The sequence below is a fragment of the Oryzias latipes genome, chromosome 1 (assembly GCF_053564925.1).
Source record: "Oryzias latipes strain Hd-rR chromosome 1, Olatipes_Hd-rR_3.1".
NCBI lineage: Eukaryota > Metazoa > Chordata > Actinopteri > Beloniformes > Adrianichthyidae > Oryzias > Oryzias latipes.
This window is the reverse complement of record NC_136237.1, coordinates 30574895-30592849: the sequence shown is the minus strand read 5'-3', so window position 1 is coordinate 30592849 and position 17955 is coordinate 30574895. Positions and strand designations below refer to the sequence as shown.

Sequence of the window (17955 nt, the reverse complement as noted above, 5' to 3'; positions counted from 1 at the left end):
TTACTTCACAAAAATTGTTCTAACAATAGATTTTGGTCTATATCCGCCAGTCCAGTGAGCATTGATCCACACTGGTTTTCTGCAGAGACATCTTTGAAATTTCTAGGGCACTTGATTTTGGAATTGTGGCTTCTGACAGCACTCCACACTGACAAACACACTATATAGTGCACTATGTAGTGTGTAGGGGATGACGTTGGACACAGCCTTGGTGATGAAAAACATTTGTCCTAAATAGTAGCACGAGTTTGCCAAAGCAAAAATGTGACATTTAACAAAAATATCATTAATTGTACATTTGTATTTAATGTTGGTTCAAAGAATGTCTGGTTGGTCATCGCACATTTTTACCTCATCAAGTCTGGCTGTTTTCAGATAGTTTGGACAACCTCAGTAGAGCTTTTAACTGACCTCTTTCTTAAACTTGTTCAAACACAGAACAACTTTCTATAGTAGTCCGGGACTTTTTTTTGGTCTATCTTAATTTTTTTTGTTTGCTATAATAATTTACCTTTAAAACTGTTTTTGCGGCGGTGTTTGATACCCATCATCTTAGTACAACGCCACCTTCTATTTTTTCACAGATACATTTTTGATTCTATTAAACAATATTGCCATTCAATTAATGCAATTCTAAGTGGAAAATTTATCATTTTTTTACTGCAAAAATCAAAATCAAACAGTCTTCTTTATTTTGTAGCAAAAGATCAAACATGTTGGGACAAAAAAAAGTATAAATCCACAAATGAAGCAAAGACGAAGTGAAAAATGTTTTAAAAACACGTGAAGCATTATTCTTAGGGGTGTCAATATTATGTGTCATAACTCTGATTGTGTTTGCTGTAACCCTTGTGCTATTCTAGGCACTTTAACATTGGGAGTTGGGTCATCTAGACCCACTAGACAGTGCTCTGAACCTTTTTTCTTCAATGATTTGTGATCTTCATTGGTGTCCATGGATTACATGAAATCTTTCCACCTTTATCCACCTTTGTCATGGTAGAGAGAACACGCCAATGCAAGGGTGGGGTCATCTAAGATAGCACAAGGGTTAAACCAAGAATTTTCAAAGCTGTAAACAATTTGAAAATTTCTCATTCAATTTTGAATAAAAACTATACTAACTGTAAATGACACAGAAATGCTCTGCAGAAATTAAAAAGGGGAATAAATTAAATCGTAACAGATTTTCTGCTGCTGAAGAAAACAAATCATGGGACATTACCACTGTTTTGCACATGAATTAATGTTTTATGATCTGTGAAAGAACCAGAAGATAACTGGGAAAAACTTTTTTTTCACACTTAGTCTTAGTCTTGCAAACTAAACATTTTGCAGCATTCATATTTCACTAAGTATTATTCTGCATTTCTATTTTGCCCATTTTCCGAGGAAAATCCTCCTGCAGCTCTTTTCTGTGCATCTTAATGAGATCTGAGTCAGCATGGTGTGTTTTGTTTCAGGGATCCGGAGCGCACACAGCAATATGTGTTTCATGCAGCTGTTATTTCAATTCATCCCTCTGGAGGGAAATATCATCTCTCGTTTTTCCGTCAAACTTTTAGAAAATACTTATAGGGGTCACAGCAGGGTTTGCTATATCTGTCATCAATAATGAAATTACCAGAGATGGAAAGGCTGACGTTGTCTGGGGTGATGAGATCATTCAGTCTGACTTCATGACAGCGACTTCTTTAATTACTGTCAGTTTGGACAGAAAGGTTTTAGAAATAGTTTTGCGCAATTATTCTTCTAGATTAAAAGTGCAAAACTAACACCTGGCACAGCAATGTTAACCATTCAGAACATAATATCTTCATTACATGTATAATCTACATAATTATGAGAGGCATAATTGTGATATTATATATCTTTGTAAGGATATCATTTTTTATTTCTTAAAAAGACATTGATCTATTTTCAAACATTACCCTTCAGTGGAGAGGAATCAAACCTCACATGAAGATCTGCCGTAGGTCAACGTTAAATTCTATTTGGACATTTAAGAAATAAAAAAAAGCTTTTTCTAATATTCTAATCTTTCTTGTAGTGTCAAATAAGGGGTAAAATTAGGAAAAGTAAAAGTAGAAAAGTAAAGATAAATGTGACAATGAAAGCAAAATTAGGTAAAATCAACTAAGTCTTGCAATCTGCAGCAGCCTTTAATCCTTTAGCTTCACAAATCAGCCTTCTTTTTTTCATCATCCTCATTCCCCTGCCAACATTTTCAATTATTGTATCACAAATATGAAAACTCAATAAAACAACCCAAGGCAGTCATTTTTTTTATCCTACTTATGCATTTCAGACATTTAGTCAATGCAGAATGGAGGAAGAAAACTAAAAAGAGCAGCTCACATCTCAGTTTCCACCATTTGATGCGATCATTTAGAAAAACACTAAATGAGCTCAGAGAACAGTGTGTAATGCAGTTTCTAATCATTCACAAATAAAAAATGGTTTTAAGCTTTCAGGGCTACATTTATTTCTTGTTCTATTTTTAATCTAATTTTCTGACTCCTTAAACAGTTTCCTTCTTTTTTTTCATTTATTTTTCATTGTTTTACTCATTTCCACCCTTCTGTAACAATTGTTTAATCTCCTTTCTTTTGTGAATACTGCTTCTGCAGCTTCTGACCTGTCTTTTTCTAAATTTAGCTCCTCTGTGACTATTTCTGTTTTTCTTTCCAAATGGCTTTTATCTGTCTCTCATACATTTGTGTTTTTTTTATTCAAATATTTCTTGTCCTTGAGCACCTCTCTTTTTTAATTCTCTGTTCTCCTAATGTAGTCTTCATGATTATTTTCAAATTAATTTATCTTTTTCTTTGCCTAAAAGTATTTTATTTTCCTTTTTTAGCAATTTTCACTGCTTCTTCACCAGGGATTCCCTTCCTCTGAACCTGCTATGCCTCTTAAATTGTTCTTCCCTCTCTGTTTCGTCTAAAGTTACTTTAAATCTTAAGCAGTTTTTGTTACATACACTCAAAATTAATATGTGTCTTCTGTATTGTTTTAAAACGTGGTGTATTGTTGGTTTTTCACCACTGTGAAGCACATCTTTGGAGGTCAGGGTCATGTGTTACATCATCACATTCATGTTTAGTGGTGTGAGCAGAAGATGGTTAATGTTTTGTTCCTAAATTTGCAAACATTTTTTTTCCTTCATTACCTCCTTTTTCACTTGCGTTTATCACTGGCAAAAATCAAAAATATATGAAGCCCAGGACTATAGATGAATTTATTTATTTATTTGTTTGTTTTTGTGGTGATTTTAGTGCTAAAAGAAAGTTGAGACATATACTCTACAGGGTTTTAACAGCTGGATACCGTTAACATTGAGATATTAAACCTTCTCAGTGATTATGAGAAATGTAGTGATAGAAGAAAAGAAATGAAAAATCAAAAGAACTATTCAGACAGGGAAAAAAAAGAACACTAGGGGTGTCAGAATCCAGGCCTCGGGGGCCGGTGTCTAACATGTTTTTCGACTAACCTGTCATTGAAGTTCCTTATTAGCTAAAGACACCTGATCCAGGTAATCGGCACCAAATAAGGTAAAGTTTCTAGAAAACTAGCAGGAGACCGACCCTCGAGGCCTGGAGTTTGACACCCCTGCAAGTGTGGAATGAAGGACCACTAGGCAGAAGTGTGCGGAGAGAAGCATGGTGCAGCTGTCGTAAGAGTAGCACCCACCAACACGGCACTTAGATACATTGGCAAATGGATGGGGCGAGGAAAATCCCAAACGAAAGAGGCTACTGAAAGAGGATCTGGAACAGCACAAGCAGAACAAGGATCGAGGACTCAGACGTTTAAATCCAGCAGCAGCCAATGTTTGGCGATAAGAAGAGAGGCCTGATGGAGTTAATTCACACTTTATTAACAAAATCCCATTAGAGCTTATAAATCTGCAGCACTTGAAAGCAAATAGTAAGTAGCAGATGGTATCCAATGCAAACGTGACGCCCAGCAAAAGGGGAACACCACAGTTTTCTGATTGACACCACATCAAAGCAGTGCTGAGAGGTGTGTTGTTTACCCCTGGGACATTTTCCCTGTAAAGTCAGCCCTTGCTGTGAGATTAACACAAACAAGGACAGGGCATGCTGACCCACAAAGACAGTACTAACCATAACATCCAGCTGCATGGCAAGTAAACTGCAGTGGAAGAAAACCATAAGGGTAACACTTTTTAGGATTTATAATCATGGGATGAGATTGTGGCGTATTGCATGACCCAAAAAATACAAAAAAAGTGACTCTTCCTACAAAAACAGCCAACAGGAGGCAAGTGTGATAACTGATGACTCTACTAACAGGAGGTAACTCACGGAGGGGCAGAAAACCTAGACAATTAGAGGATGTTGTAAGTGGAAATAAGGTTCACATTTCCATAGGGCATTATGGAGGATCCCACACACAAAGAAAAGTCATTCAAAGCAGTGGATTTAATTCAGAAATAACACTTTCATCTGAACTACTCTGCCACAGGGCAATAAACAGGCAGAGAACAATCATTAATAAACAAATTGAGGGCGTTAAAGAAACTATTATTTTTTGTCGCGTTTGTTCCTTGAATTCATTGTTGATGAAGCTGCACAGCTCAAATCACAAAAATGAGGCGTCTGGAACGGAACTTTACTGGTGACCAGGTTAATACTGCCACCTTGTGGTCAGATTCTGCAATTAAAAAGCTGCAAGTAAAACAGCACAACAAACCAGTTGTTTTCATACATTGATGCTCTGATTTTCAAGGTGCATTCAGTTCAGTATTTAACCACAATCGAAACTCATGACTACAATATATTTGAGTTCAACTTTTAACATAAGAAATTAACAAAATACAAAAAAAAAACAACAAACTTTTTTTTTCGTCACCCAGTAAGCGCCCTAATTACAGTACATGCAAAAAATATTAATTGTGCGAACATGCTGCATACTGCAGTACGGAAGAGGATTAGGGCCATGGAGAAATAAAAAAAAAGGTCATAGACAATTCTGACTTTAAAGTCAGAATTCTGAGATTAAAGTCAGAATTTTCTATGCGCTTTTTTTTTCTTTGTCCATGGCCCTAATCCTCTTCGGTACTGCAGTGATAAACTATAACAAACTTTCTACAATTACTCTTTTCAGAAACTTGAAATGTATTACTGGCCAAATCAGGATTATTTTTAATCCTAATATTTCCAGCCCTGGAGGGTATGAATCCTTAAATATTGAGGCATTAAATAATCAAAATAATGAAAAAATTTACATTTTCCAAACCCCAATCTATGTTTTGTTAGGAATTAATGTAAGGATTAACATCACTTAATTCGTTTATTTTTGCAGAAACCTGTTTTATCTGATTACGTCATGACAGAAAATCCTCATCCTGTAGATATTGAGGGAATGAGCGAGCACAATTGCAAATATAAAATCGTGTCAGGTACAAAATAATGTTTCAGGCGAGAGCCTTTTGAACGGCAGTTTATGGAGGTGTGTGATTGGCTACTGTCTGTTGCTATGACATCGCTGTAGTGGACGCCTGAGAGTGAAGCATTGTGGGAAATACGTTTTTTATCCCCTTTAGGTTGAGAATCTGATGGCACGAAAACTTCAGTTTCGAGATAATTAAATCAAACAAAATGAAGGTAATTTATATCGCAGTTAAGGGAACTTTGTGGTGGTTACTGTGAAATACGTCTGGGGGAAAAAAGCTGGTTCGGTGTGGTGTTGAGTGCTATGCTAACGTTTTACACAGGCTTTGGTTAAGGTAAATTTATGTATGTGTTCTTAAATTAATTCGTGCCTTTCTTTAATGAGTTGTGGATGGATTTTGAGTGTATACGATGTTTTTAAAAAGGTAAAACGGGTTGGAAGTATAAGCTACAACAGTTTTTAACTGAGTTTTAATGAGTTGTTTGATGCTACTTGCAGAGAAACGTTGTTTTGTTTTGTTTTTTTCCAATTTCATTTTTTTTCTTTTATTATCCAAACTAAGTAAATGTTTTTTAAAAGTCACCCAAATAATTCATAGATATTTGAGAATGAGCCACTTTGACAAGTTTAAGTGAATAGAATTGGGAGGAAACCAAACATTTTGCCACCAATGAGAGGATAATCTGTTGTTTCAAATGTAGGAACAATTATATTTTAAATAACCTTTCACCTGTGTACTGCACTAAAAAGTTGCAGATTTCATAAACAAGGGAGGCATCTCTGTAAATTGTCCCCTCAGAGAAAAGTTAGGTTTTGGATCAGTGATATATTAAAAGAGTCATATATCTCCACAGAGTGTTTTTATTCTTGCCGACAAGGCCTGGACCGGCTCCAACCTGCTTTACAAATGGCAAAAAAGTCTTGGTAATTATATTGCTGTTGCAGGGTGAGTATTATTTTTTTTTTGGGGGGGGGGATTTTAAAAATCAAGGTAAGATTATAACCAGAAGTTCAAAAATGTTTCTTTCTACCTTTATTGCTACAGACAGGACAACTCGGTAAAAATATTTGATCGGTATGGACATAAATGGACTGAACTCAACCTTCCAGGGTAAGTGGGACGTTTTCTTTAGGGTTTGTTTTTGTTTGATCAAGATGGATGAAAAACATAAAATAAAGACCTTTTTGCTTTTCTTTCTCCTCCTCATCCTCCTCCTGTAAGGCGCTGTATGGGGATGGACTGGGATAACGACGGCGACATTCTGGCCGTTATTGCAGCAAAATCCGTCTCCATCTACCTGTGGGACGCCAGTGTCAATAAAACATCACAGATAGACAGTGGCCTGAAGTATGATAATCAATCTCTACGGGTTAGAATAGTTACCAAATGAAACATTCTCAGTGCAAATAAAAATACTAATTTTAGCCTTTATACTTCTTGTTGTCCCCAGCAAAGATCAGATGTCCTTCATCTTGTGGTCAAAGACCGGCCCTCTGTTAGCTGTAGGGACCGCCAAAGGAAACCTGTTGATTTACAACAGACAAACCTCACGCAAAATCCCGGTCTTAGGTAAAGCACACTGAATGCAACCTCAAAAGCTGCATGTCAGTATTGGTGAGTGTTACAGAATGAAATGTCTGATGTTGTCTAACTTTAGGGAAACACACCAAAAGGATCACCTGTGGATGCTGGAACTCTCAGAATTTATTGGCCCTGGGGAGCGATGACAACACTCTCACCATCAGTAACCATGAAGGAGATACCATCTCACAGGTACTGGTGCACTTCCTTTAGTGTCATATAGTGTCAGAACATTTATTATTGTTATCGACCACGGAAATCTGACACAAAAAATGTACGGTAGTTAATCTTTCCCGTCTTTTTTTTTTTTTTTAGGCTGCACTGCGTGGAGAACCTGGTGACATTTACTTTTCATCGATGAAAACAGATGAAAGATCATCTCACGGAGAGAGTACTGTAGGTTTCTGGCTTGATTTGTTTTACTTTAACCATAGGTTATGTTTTGCCTGTTTGAGGTGAGGTTGTTCGATAATACTTGAAAAATTGACTTTATTTGTAGCCTTTTGTTTTTTGCTCTTCCTCACTTTGTGGTGCAGCAGCCTGTTACTGTCACTCATCAGAACTATGTGTCCTATTTTCTTCCATAATTGGTTTAACAGATAGTTTAACTCCTGTTTGTAATAGCCTGAGTGCAGACTCTATGATGATAACACTTTTATTTTTATGAGATGTTGTTTTTTAAACTTTTAATTCTATTTTTATAGTACTCATTTTGTGTTGACCTGCATTTTATTACATGAATTTGTCTATACTGGATGTTTTCCTTACAGAACCATATTTACCTGTTTCAGCATTACACATGTCCGTATTTTGATCACAATCTCTGCCTTCTCAGGTGAGTGTGATTGTGGATAAGAAATCCCTGATGCTCTTCAATATCAACGACCCAGAAAACCCAATAAAACTGGCTTTTCAGAGGACCTATGGAAGCATTGTGTCCTACCACTGGTACTGTTTACTTCCACGCACTACCACCGTATTTGGCACAGCGGGGACTAAATCAAGGCTGAGAATTCTATACTACATTTTTTGTCTGATTGTGCAGGTATGGCGATGGATATATTCTTATTGGATTCTCCCATGGATACTTCATAGTCATTTCGACACATATTAGGGAGATCGGGCACGAGATCTATCAGACTCGCAACCAGGAGGATAGTCTCAACAGTGTGGCCGTATCGCCAGCCCTCCACAAAGCTGCATCTTGTGGGGACAACAGGTGAACTGACCATCAAAGACACCCAGGAAGGCTTTTGTTTTAATGAAATATTGACACTTCTCCTCTGCTGTTACAGCATCAAAGTCCACGAGTTGTCTGAGTCGAAATATATCAGCAGCGTTGTTCAACTTGACGAGGACATTAAAGGTAAATGCTTCCTCTTTTTCATTCTGAGAGATTTCCGCTTCACTCCATCCTTTCCCCCGTAGGTCTGGATCAGATAAGTTGGACAGACGACGGGCAACTTTTTGCTGTCTCGACCAAAAAAGGGGCGCTTCACGTCTTTCTGTTCAAGCTACCCATCCTGGGTGACAGCTACGGTACCAGGCTGGCCTACCTCACCTCCCTGCTGGAGATTACTGTTTCTAATCAGGTGGAAGGGGTAAGAACAGAGCTGTGTCGACACTCAGGTAACTGGGTTACCCAGTTAACTGAGTGGGTTAAAGTAGCAGTAATTGAATTTTGGCCAAATACTACATGTAGTATTTCTTCGTAACTCCTATTGGAATGGACACAAGTATATATATATGTGTTTTTCTTTATTGTTATGCTCAACCTTGATGAAGAAAGCAGCTATTTTTTCTGTTTTTGTGGGCATAGTTCTCCACAGGTCCTGCTGTTCAGCAGATTACCATTACGACAAAACAACAATCAGACAAAAATGTGAACTAATTTGGACCGATGTAGGAATTAGAATTTATATCAAGAGACCAACGGAGCTGTAAAACCATTGTTAACTTTATACAAAAAATGTCCTTAAGTAAAACAGAATAAACGTGACAGTTTTATTTCTAAAGATGACGATTGTTGGATGTAGATGGGTAAAAGAAAAGTGTCAGAGGTCCAAAGACAGTGAGTAGCTAGCCTTGGCAAAAAGTAGTACACTTAATGTTTCTTTTCTCAAGTGTATAAATATATATATATTTATATATATATATTCACATCCTCCCAAGTGACACTTTGACACTTCGTATGAACCAAAGCTGTGATCATTCATTCAGAGATTTTGAAGTTTTTTTTTTTATCTATCATAATATTATCAGCAGTAGCAGTCCTCAGAGTAAATCAATAAAAATAGGTTGAAAAAGAGGATATATGTGTTTTGCAGACCGTGGTGCTTTGATGGATTCAGATGGATCATTAATGGACTTTTCTGTTCTGTTTCCAGGAGAAACCAGTGACCATAGAGGTGGAAGTAGAGCCCACCTTCATCGCAGTGGGACCGTATCATGTGGCTGTGGGCATGAACAACAGAGCCTGGTTCTATGCTCTAGATGACCAAAAACCCGGTGTGTTTGTGTTGTGCGTCTGAATCAGTAACGTTTGCCTAAACTTTTTAAGTCACGTGATCCGTTTTGTGTGTCGCTTAGGATTTAACTTGCTGAAGGACACCGAGTATTTAGGCACGATCGTCAGCATGCACCTCAACTCTGATTATGCAGCGGCTCTGTTTGAGGGGAAAGTGCAGCTTCACATGGTAGGATGGATTTTTTTTTTAGGCTACAAAGGAGCAAACCCTGGGATGCGGTCTGAGCATGTGCAAGCTACAGATGTGTGTTGTGCTTTAGATTGAAAGCAGGCACCAGGAGGAAAGGAAGCAAATGAAACTTTTTCCAGATGATGTCAAAAAGAGCCGGATCCTTTGTCACGCCCTCACCTCGGACTTCCTCTACTACGGCACTGATGTAAGGCTCCTCTGCATCCCATATTCATCCTGTTTGTAAATCAGATCCTTCAGTTCCATGTCAACACTTAAACACCCACTCCGATCATTATTTGGAATAGCATTACCGTAAGTGGTCTTTTGATAATGATTATGCCGTTTTTAGCCAAAAAAAAAAAAAAAAAAGCATGTGTTGTTTTCTAGGACATAGTTTCTGCAGATTGGCAGTACATTGGAAATTTGCCTCTGAGTTGTGGGAGGGACATTTGGAGCGGAGTAAGCCCGCCCCTATTCCTCTCCTTGTTGATGAGAGCTCAGAGCACTGAAGCGTATTTCTTACGTCACAAATTTACTATTTTTCCAAACTGCATTTTTTTTCTCTGCTCTTGATTCACAACAATTTGGTTAAAGAAATACTCAGAAATGCAATTTTAAGTTTTATTTTCTTTATATGTGTCCTCCATCATCACAAAAATACCACAAGAACATGTTACAAACACCATTTTCACCGGAGTGGATCTTCAGTCATAAAACAAACTGAATCAAACACTAGAGAACAGTTATGTACAGTCTTTGGTTTTTCTTAGATGGGTAACGTTGTGTGCGTCTTGGTGGAGGACTGGGAGACTCTGAGCACCTACAGTCATCCTGTTGGAGTCAGGAAAGTGTTTCCTGATGCCAACGGCACACATGTGGTGTTCATCGACGACGAAAACAGCGGCTTCCTGTTGTCCCCTGCAAATGTCAGTGCACGCATACATCAGGACATTTCCTAACTGAAAGTGCTTTTCACTTTGAAAAGAAAACCATGCTAACTCAAAAGATTCTGTATTTATCGAGATTATTTTAAAATAAATACAATTTGGAATCAATTTTAATCTTTATGTAAATAAAACAAAGCTACTAATTCTTCAAAACCAAATTTGAAGTGGCACATTAAACATGAGATTTGTGTGTTTGCTGCAGAAGTTTGATCATTCTGTGTTCATTGCAGGTAACGGCTTCCTGCTTTGAGCTCCCCAATTTTTCTCCCACCATCACAGGAGTGTTGTGGGACACCTGGCACGCAGACCGAGGAGTGTTTGTGGCCTATGACAACGACAAAGTCTACACATATGCCTTTCACAAAACCACTGTTTATGGTATGTAGACGTTAACGTCTCGCATTGGTTTTCTACCCATGTCTGTAAGCTGTCAGCAGAAGAGGGGATGTGTGTGTTTTTTTTATTTTGTTATATTCAGGCCCTCGGGTGGTGTTGGTTGGGAGCGCTGCGCTCCTGTTTTCCCAGAAGCCTTTGCTGCTGTACAATGGTGAGCTGACCTGTCAGACGTCAAGCGGCAGGACCAGCGAACTGGCTCTGAGCACGCACTCCTTTCTCAGGCCGCCGACTGGCTCTGCCGCCGATCCAGAGGAGCTCAGAAAGCAGCTCGCTGAGGCTCTCCAGCTTAAAAGGTCAAACTAATAAGACAGTAGGAAAAATACATTCAATCTGGTCATTTATGAAAGAATACACACATTTATTCTATACAAAGAAGGACAAACATTTTTATGTTGTATTTCCTTCTTGCTAGCTAGGAACGCTTCATTTAAACATTTTTTTTCATTTAACTTGAACTTTTTAACTAAACTCTTTTGACTCAAACTCTTTTTGGCAGCTTCTTATTGTAAAACGTCAAAAATAGTGACAATGTGAGGTTCCCGTCCAGGTTCCAGGAGGCGTGGGATCTGTGCAACTCAGCAGGAAGCAGTGCAGACTGGGCGGCGTTGGGCAGGGCTTGTTTGGTCCACATGGAGGTGGAGCTGGCCATCCGGGTCTACCGCATCAGTGGCAACAGGGACATGGTTCTGTCACTGCAGAGCATCCAGGTGAGCCCGCCTGCATTTCCCACAGTGCTTTCACCATTTATTTCTGCCCCCTAAGGATTCTCTCCTCTGTATTTGTTTAGGGTATAGAGGACAAGAACTTACTAGCAGGACACCTGGCCATGTTTCTGGAGGACTACAATGTGGCCCAAGACCTTTTTCTGTCTTCAAGTTGCCCAATCACTGCTTTGGAGGTGTGTAGTAAAATATTTAGATATTTATTTCAGTAATAAGCTGTAATGGAGCCTTTTCGTTGTTTGGGTTTAGATGAGAAGAGAGTTGTTGCACTGGGACAGTGCACTTTTGTTGGCAAAAAGGCTTGCAGAGGACCAGATTCCGTATATATCTAAAGAGTATGCCATCCATTTGGAGTTTGTGTAAGTGAACACAACACACAACCCAAAGAATGAGAGAAAATTCAGTTTCCAGAAACTCTGTGTTCTCTTTTCAGAGGAGATTACGTAAACGCTTTGGCTCATTATGAAAAAGGCAACACTCACAGCGATAGCGTAAGTCTTTACTCTATAAAGCAACTTCAGTTCAATCCTCTTTTCAATCTTTGCTCATTTGAACTCAAAGTAGCTGGAGGTGAGGACGACAGAATGATCCTCGGTCTTGTGTGCGATTCCAGGAGCACGATGAGACGTGCCAGGCAGGCGTGGCCAGGATGTCCATCAGGATGGGAGACGTGAGGAGAGGAGCAGCTCTGGCGGTTCAGCATCCCAGCAGACTTCTCAAGAAGGAGTGTGGAGCCATTCTGGAAAGCATGAAGGTGAAAAAACAAACAAACTGGAAATGTACAAGAAGTCTTGAAATTTTGTGTCATTTTTCTGCCCAAACAAACAAATCTTGTAAATTAAAAGCAGATTTGATTACCTTGGTGTTTAGTAGTTGATATCAAATGATCTTTAACTGAAAACGACAGCAGGCTGATGGCCCTACCTAATCTCAGTTTAACATTTCTGCCCTTTTGTGTTTTTTACATTTAAAAAATATCCCTCTTTCATAAAAATCTATTTTTATTTCAGAATATAAAGGGAGAATACATGATTTTCCACAAATGAGACATTTTTTTCATTTTGTTTTTCATTTTTTTGAGGGGTTATAAAGGCCAAATATCTGAACTAATTCTGCTGTAAATGCTTTGTTCAGAGTTGTAGAAACTAACTATTTTTATAAATCTTTTTTGCCTTAATTTGTGTGGACTCTATGGCAGCAATTCTCTGAAGCCGCCCAGCTTTATGAAAAAGGCCAGTTTTATGACAAGGCTGCGTTAGTTTACATCCGCTGCAAGAACTGGTAAGTTGAACGAATGCTCACACTCATCACACTATCACTTCACAAAGTGCGTTAATTAACCCACTTATACCATGGTCACTTACAAAAGAAGCCATCACAGTGAAATAGAACATTTAAGCTATATTTGACCGGAACTTATTTTTTAGGCGTGCATTACCACTGTCCATTATCACTTTTTAATCTACACTCAGCAGCCAATCAGAATCAATTATTCAGCCGGACCATGCTTGAATAATAGTCACACGACCTGTTTTTGTTCTTTTTTTCTTTGTTCGAGTCCATGTTTTTGCTCCTCTGTTCTCAGGGCAAAAGTAGAAGAGCTGCTCCCCAACGTCTCCTCTCCCAAGATTCACCTGCAGTACGCCAAAGCCAAAGAAGCAGACGGAAAGTGAGCTTTCAGTTTTCATCTTTTACAGGCGTTTACATTAGTTTTGACGGGAACTCTGGTGTAAAGGAGTGCTTTGTGTATCAGGTATAAGGAGGCCGCTCTGGGCTATGAAAGCGCTAAAGACTGGGACAACGTGATCCGTGTGCTACTGGACCACCTGAACAACCCAGATGACGCCGTACGCATCGTCAGGGAGACGCAGAGCATTGATGGAGCAAAGATGGTCGCCAGGTTTGTCACTACGCTCACTGCGAAAAAACAAAAATTCTTACCCCACTGGCAGATTTTTTGTAACCCTTGTGCTGTCCTAGGCACTTTAACATTGGAAGTTGGGTCATCTAGACCCACTAGACAGTGCTCTGAACCTTTTATCTTCAATGATTTGTGATCTTCACTGGTGTCCATGGATTACATGAAATCTTTCCACCTTTACCCACCTTTGTCATGGTAGGGAGAACACGTCAATGTAAGGGTGGGGTCATCTAAGATAGCACATAAGCAAAAACAATGTGCTAATGGGTTAAGAAAAATGCTCTTACCAAGAGTTATTATTTTAAGAAATAACATAATTCACTAAATCCATGTTTTTTTAAATTAGGATTACGGTATTTGCTATTGAAAAGCTTTCTTGATAAGAGTATTTTTCTTGAAAGACAGAAAATAAGACAATTTTTCTTGAAACACTTCAGATTCAATCCTTCCTGAGAAATATTTTATTAATCTGCACTCAGAATGATTTTGCCCATTAAAGTTCAGAAAAAGGGCAAACTTTAATTATCTAAGAAGCAAAAAAATATATGGATATTTTCTTTAATGTAAACTTTTTGACACATAAAACTACTGTCGATTACTTTTTAGCTTTTTAAGCTTCAAAACGGTGCTACCGTTTTCACTCGTATTTGTGTACGTAAGGTTCTTCCTGCGCTTGAACGACTATGGCTCGGCCATCCACTTCCTGGTTCTGTCCCAGTGCAACGAGGAGGCTTTCCATCTGGCACAGCAGCACGGGCAGATGGAGGTCTACGCTGCAATCATCGGTCAGTCTGAGCCGCCATTTCAACCTGAAATTCACATTCTCGTCAACTAATACCCTGTGTGTTTGCACATTTTTAAAGAGTCTGGTGTTTATGACTTTGTCTTCTGCAGGCTCTGAGGCAACACAGGAGGACTACCAGAGCATCGCTCTCTACTTTGAGGGAGAAAAGAAACACCTGCAGGCTGGCAAGTTCTTCCAGAAGTGTGGGCAGTACAGCAGAGTAAGAGCTATTGGTTATCTACTCATTTTTGATTATTAAAAAAATATCAGTTTAATATGTTGCATCATCCGTCCTATTCTCAGGCCCTGAAGCACTTTCTGAAGTGTTCCAATACAGAGGACAACCAGGCCATCGAAATGGCTATAGAGACTGTAAGAGCTGCATGTTTAAGAGTTTATACACAAAAACAATGTTTGCTTTTGATTAAATGAAAGTTTTCTTGTTTTCATTTCAATCAGGTGGGTCAGGCTAAAGATATGACTTTGACCAATCAGCTGATCGATTTCCTGCTGGGAGAAAGTGATGGAATGCCAAAGGTGATCTCTCTTTTAGGGTTATCAAGGAGAAATTCTGTGTCTATTATGTGAAGTTGATATGTTGTTTTAGGAAAACCGCCTGTTTGCAACATTTTAAGCATTTAAGCAAATCGAAAACCACTTGAAACATTTTTGGAGCTGGAGGTGAAAGTTTTTTGTTAAACCCGTGCTTTTATTTTTGGAAGCGTAAATTTCCGTGTAACTAAGGGTTTAGACTTCTCTCTAAAATCTTCGTAACCAGTTTCCCTTTTCTTCCAGGATGCAAAGTACCTTTTCCGTCTCTACATGGCTCTGCAGCAGTACAGGGAGGCTGCTCGCACCGCCATCATCATTGCCAGAGAAGAGCAGTGTGCAGGTGCCAGCACAGTCCTGTTAAAGAAAATCTACACCAGTAACTGCAATGGTGACATATTCTGCTGCGCGTTTCTGTCTTAGGCAGCTACCTTAATGCTCACAACGTGCTGTTCAGCATGTACACCGAGCTGCAAGCTCACAAGATCAAAATCCCTGCAGAAATGGCCACCAATCTGATGATCCTGCACTCCTACCTGCTGGCCAGGGTAAGGGGTATGGGTTTCTGTTCTTTTGGGGGGGGGGGGGGGGGGGGGGCAGTTACTTACACACTTAGAAGTCTGATCCATCAAATGAAATCATTATTTTATTTTCTTCCTGTGACCCCCAAAAGGGACAAAACAGGTTTAGAAGATGAATGAATTTTATAAAACACAGACTTTCTGTAGCTTTTTGTTGGAATTCCTATTCTTTTAGTTCACCTTCAACTTATGTTGACTTTATTTCACTAGTTAAAAAAAATTTTGTACAGAAAAAAATAGATTTTGATGGAAATTTGAACAACTTTAATCAAAGCGTCTCAAATAGTAAATTCAATCAGAAACACTTGAATCAAAGGATTCAGTTGAATTGGCAGATAGGCAGTCCTATTCTATTCCTACATGGAATGAGTCATTTTTCTTTTGGGACCCAGTGTTGCTTAAAATGGAGAGACATCAGAATAAAATTTGTTTACTTGTTTATGAGGAATCAAATCAGCACAAACCAGAAAAAGAGTCAATTTCTTTGGAGCAGCTACCAAACTGTGATGATGTTCTTTTGATGTAAAAGAGTTAACCTCTCTTACTGTCGGAAATGCATAAACTAAAGCAAAAGCTTCATTAAGATCTGGTTAGACTCCATCTTTACTGGAATTAATGCAACTAACAAGATAGCAGCTGATTCTGAGCTGCAACCCCTGTGTTTTAGCTGCAGTTATAATGTGTTTTTCTACAGATCTATACAAAGAGAGGAGATCACCTGAAGGCGGCGCGCATGCTCATCCGTGTCAGCAACAACATTAGCAAGTTTCCAGCACGTAAGTCAGATAAAAAAGTCACTGACAAATCTAGAGGCTGCTGTTTAGCTGATGCTCTGGTCTGTTTGTGTAGACGTTGTTCCAATTCTAACGTCAGCGGTAATCGAATGCCAGCGTGCCGGTCTAAAGAAATCCGCCTTCAGCTTTGCTTCCATGCTGATGAGACCAGACTACAGAAACGATGTGGACCCGAAGTTCAGGAAGAAGTTTGAATCCCTGGTTCGGTGAGCAGCCGAGTGATTACGGTGTAAAAGTGTGATGTTGGTACCTCGTCCTCCATGTGATGTTCCTCACACTTATTTACTGGCTGTCCTGCCCGTCTCATCTGCAGACATCCACAGATGTCCGAGCTGGATGAAGAAACCACTCCGTGTCCTTACTGCGGATTCCAGCTGCCAGAAAATGAGCTTCTGTGCATCGCCTGCAAGAACAACATCCCCTACTGCATCGCCACGGTACAAATGCCCCATGCCACTTGCTTTTGCTGCTTTAAGACAGTTCTTATTAAATAAATAAATAAATTCCCTTCAGGGTCGTCATTTAATAAAAGAAGACTGGTCTACTTGTCCGCACTGTGACTTTCCTGCACTCTACTCACAGTTTATTCTGTAAGTACCACTTGAAAACAATGTTTTATTTCCTCCAGTTGTGAGTAAAAACAAAGTCGCCATGAAGGTTGTTGGTGAGTGTAACTGATCGTCTTTCCATCTATTTATAAAAATCCCAGTGCTCTTTTAATTATACTTGTGCCGTTTTTAGCCAAAATAAAAAAATCCTACATCGTTTTGCCGGACGTAGTTTCCGCAGAGCGGCAGGGGCACATTTGAAAATTCACCTGAGTTGTGGGCGGGACGGCTGGTAGGGAGCAACCCCGCTCCTCTTCCCAATGCTGAGCTCTCTGAGTGGGGAGCTTGTGGCCTGCCCAGCATATTTTCTACATCACCAAAAGGCTTTTTTTCAAACTGCATTTTTTGTCTGCTCCTGATTCACAATGCTTTGAATATACAAGTATTCAGAAATACTACCTCAATTATTATTTTTAAATATCTCCTCCATCATCAGAAAAACGCTACAAAAGCAAGTTAAAAACAGTAAAAATAGCATTTTTATCAGAGTGGGTCTTTAACATTTTATTCAAAGCATCTGCACAAATCTTAGCTTTGATATTTTCATTTAGCATAAGCAAAACAAAAAATGATGTAATCTGTCAGGAATCAGATTACCTCTGACCTGCTAAATGAGGACCATTTTTTGGAAACCCTGTTCTCCTCCTTTTAACCGCGCTCGTCTCATTTTCTGCCACGGACTGTGCTGCAGGTTCCTGGAAACAGAGACAGCCTGTCCCATGTGTTTTGAAAACCTGAGTGCGAAGGAGCTGAAGAAGATCCCGGATTGTTCCAAATACCTGCAGACCAACGAGCTGGATCCATGACAAGACAGGATCAGTGCGTCTCAGCTGTAGGACTTCTCAAATGCTATATTTTATACATGTACTCAAATTGTAATAAATCGCATTTCAAAATTTCACAGCTGCCCCTCTTTATTTCAAATAGGAATGGTCCATTGTTCTGTAA

The 17955-nt window shown here is 39.1% G+C and overlaps 1 protein-coding gene across 1 annotated transcript; it reads left to right on the top strand.

The window, feature by feature from the left end:
• Positions 1 to 5502: 5502 nt before the first annotated feature.
• LOC101165282 (WD repeat-containing protein 19) lies at positions 5503 to 17908 on the top strand. The gene is made up of 36 exons (XM_011474929.4): positions 5503 to 5636; positions 6279 to 6370; positions 6470 to 6535; positions 6647 to 6772; positions 6876 to 6994; positions 7083 to 7198; positions 7322 to 7402; positions 7842 to 7954; positions 8052 to 8225; positions 8302 to 8372; positions 8435 to 8607; positions 9394 to 9514; positions 9596 to 9702; positions 9794 to 9910; positions 10476 to 10631; positions 10883 to 11030; positions 11131 to 11341; positions 11596 to 11755; positions 11836 to 11946; positions 12020 to 12129; positions 12204 to 12261; positions 12384 to 12524; positions 12969 to 13051; positions 13356 to 13439; positions 13524 to 13670; positions 14352 to 14476; positions 14586 to 14695; positions 14779 to 14847; positions 14935 to 15012; positions 15271 to 15367; positions 15448 to 15572; positions 16300 to 16381; positions 16455 to 16605; positions 16713 to 16836; positions 16913 to 16989; positions 17699 to 17908. Exons 1-36 carry the CDS (start codon positions 5631 to 5633, stop codon positions 17811 to 17813), a joined length of 4044 nt encoding a protein of 1347 aa, XP_011473231.1. The 5' UTR covers positions 5503 to 5630; the 3' UTR covers positions 17814 to 17908.
• Positions 17909 to 17955: the final 47 nt, after the last annotated feature.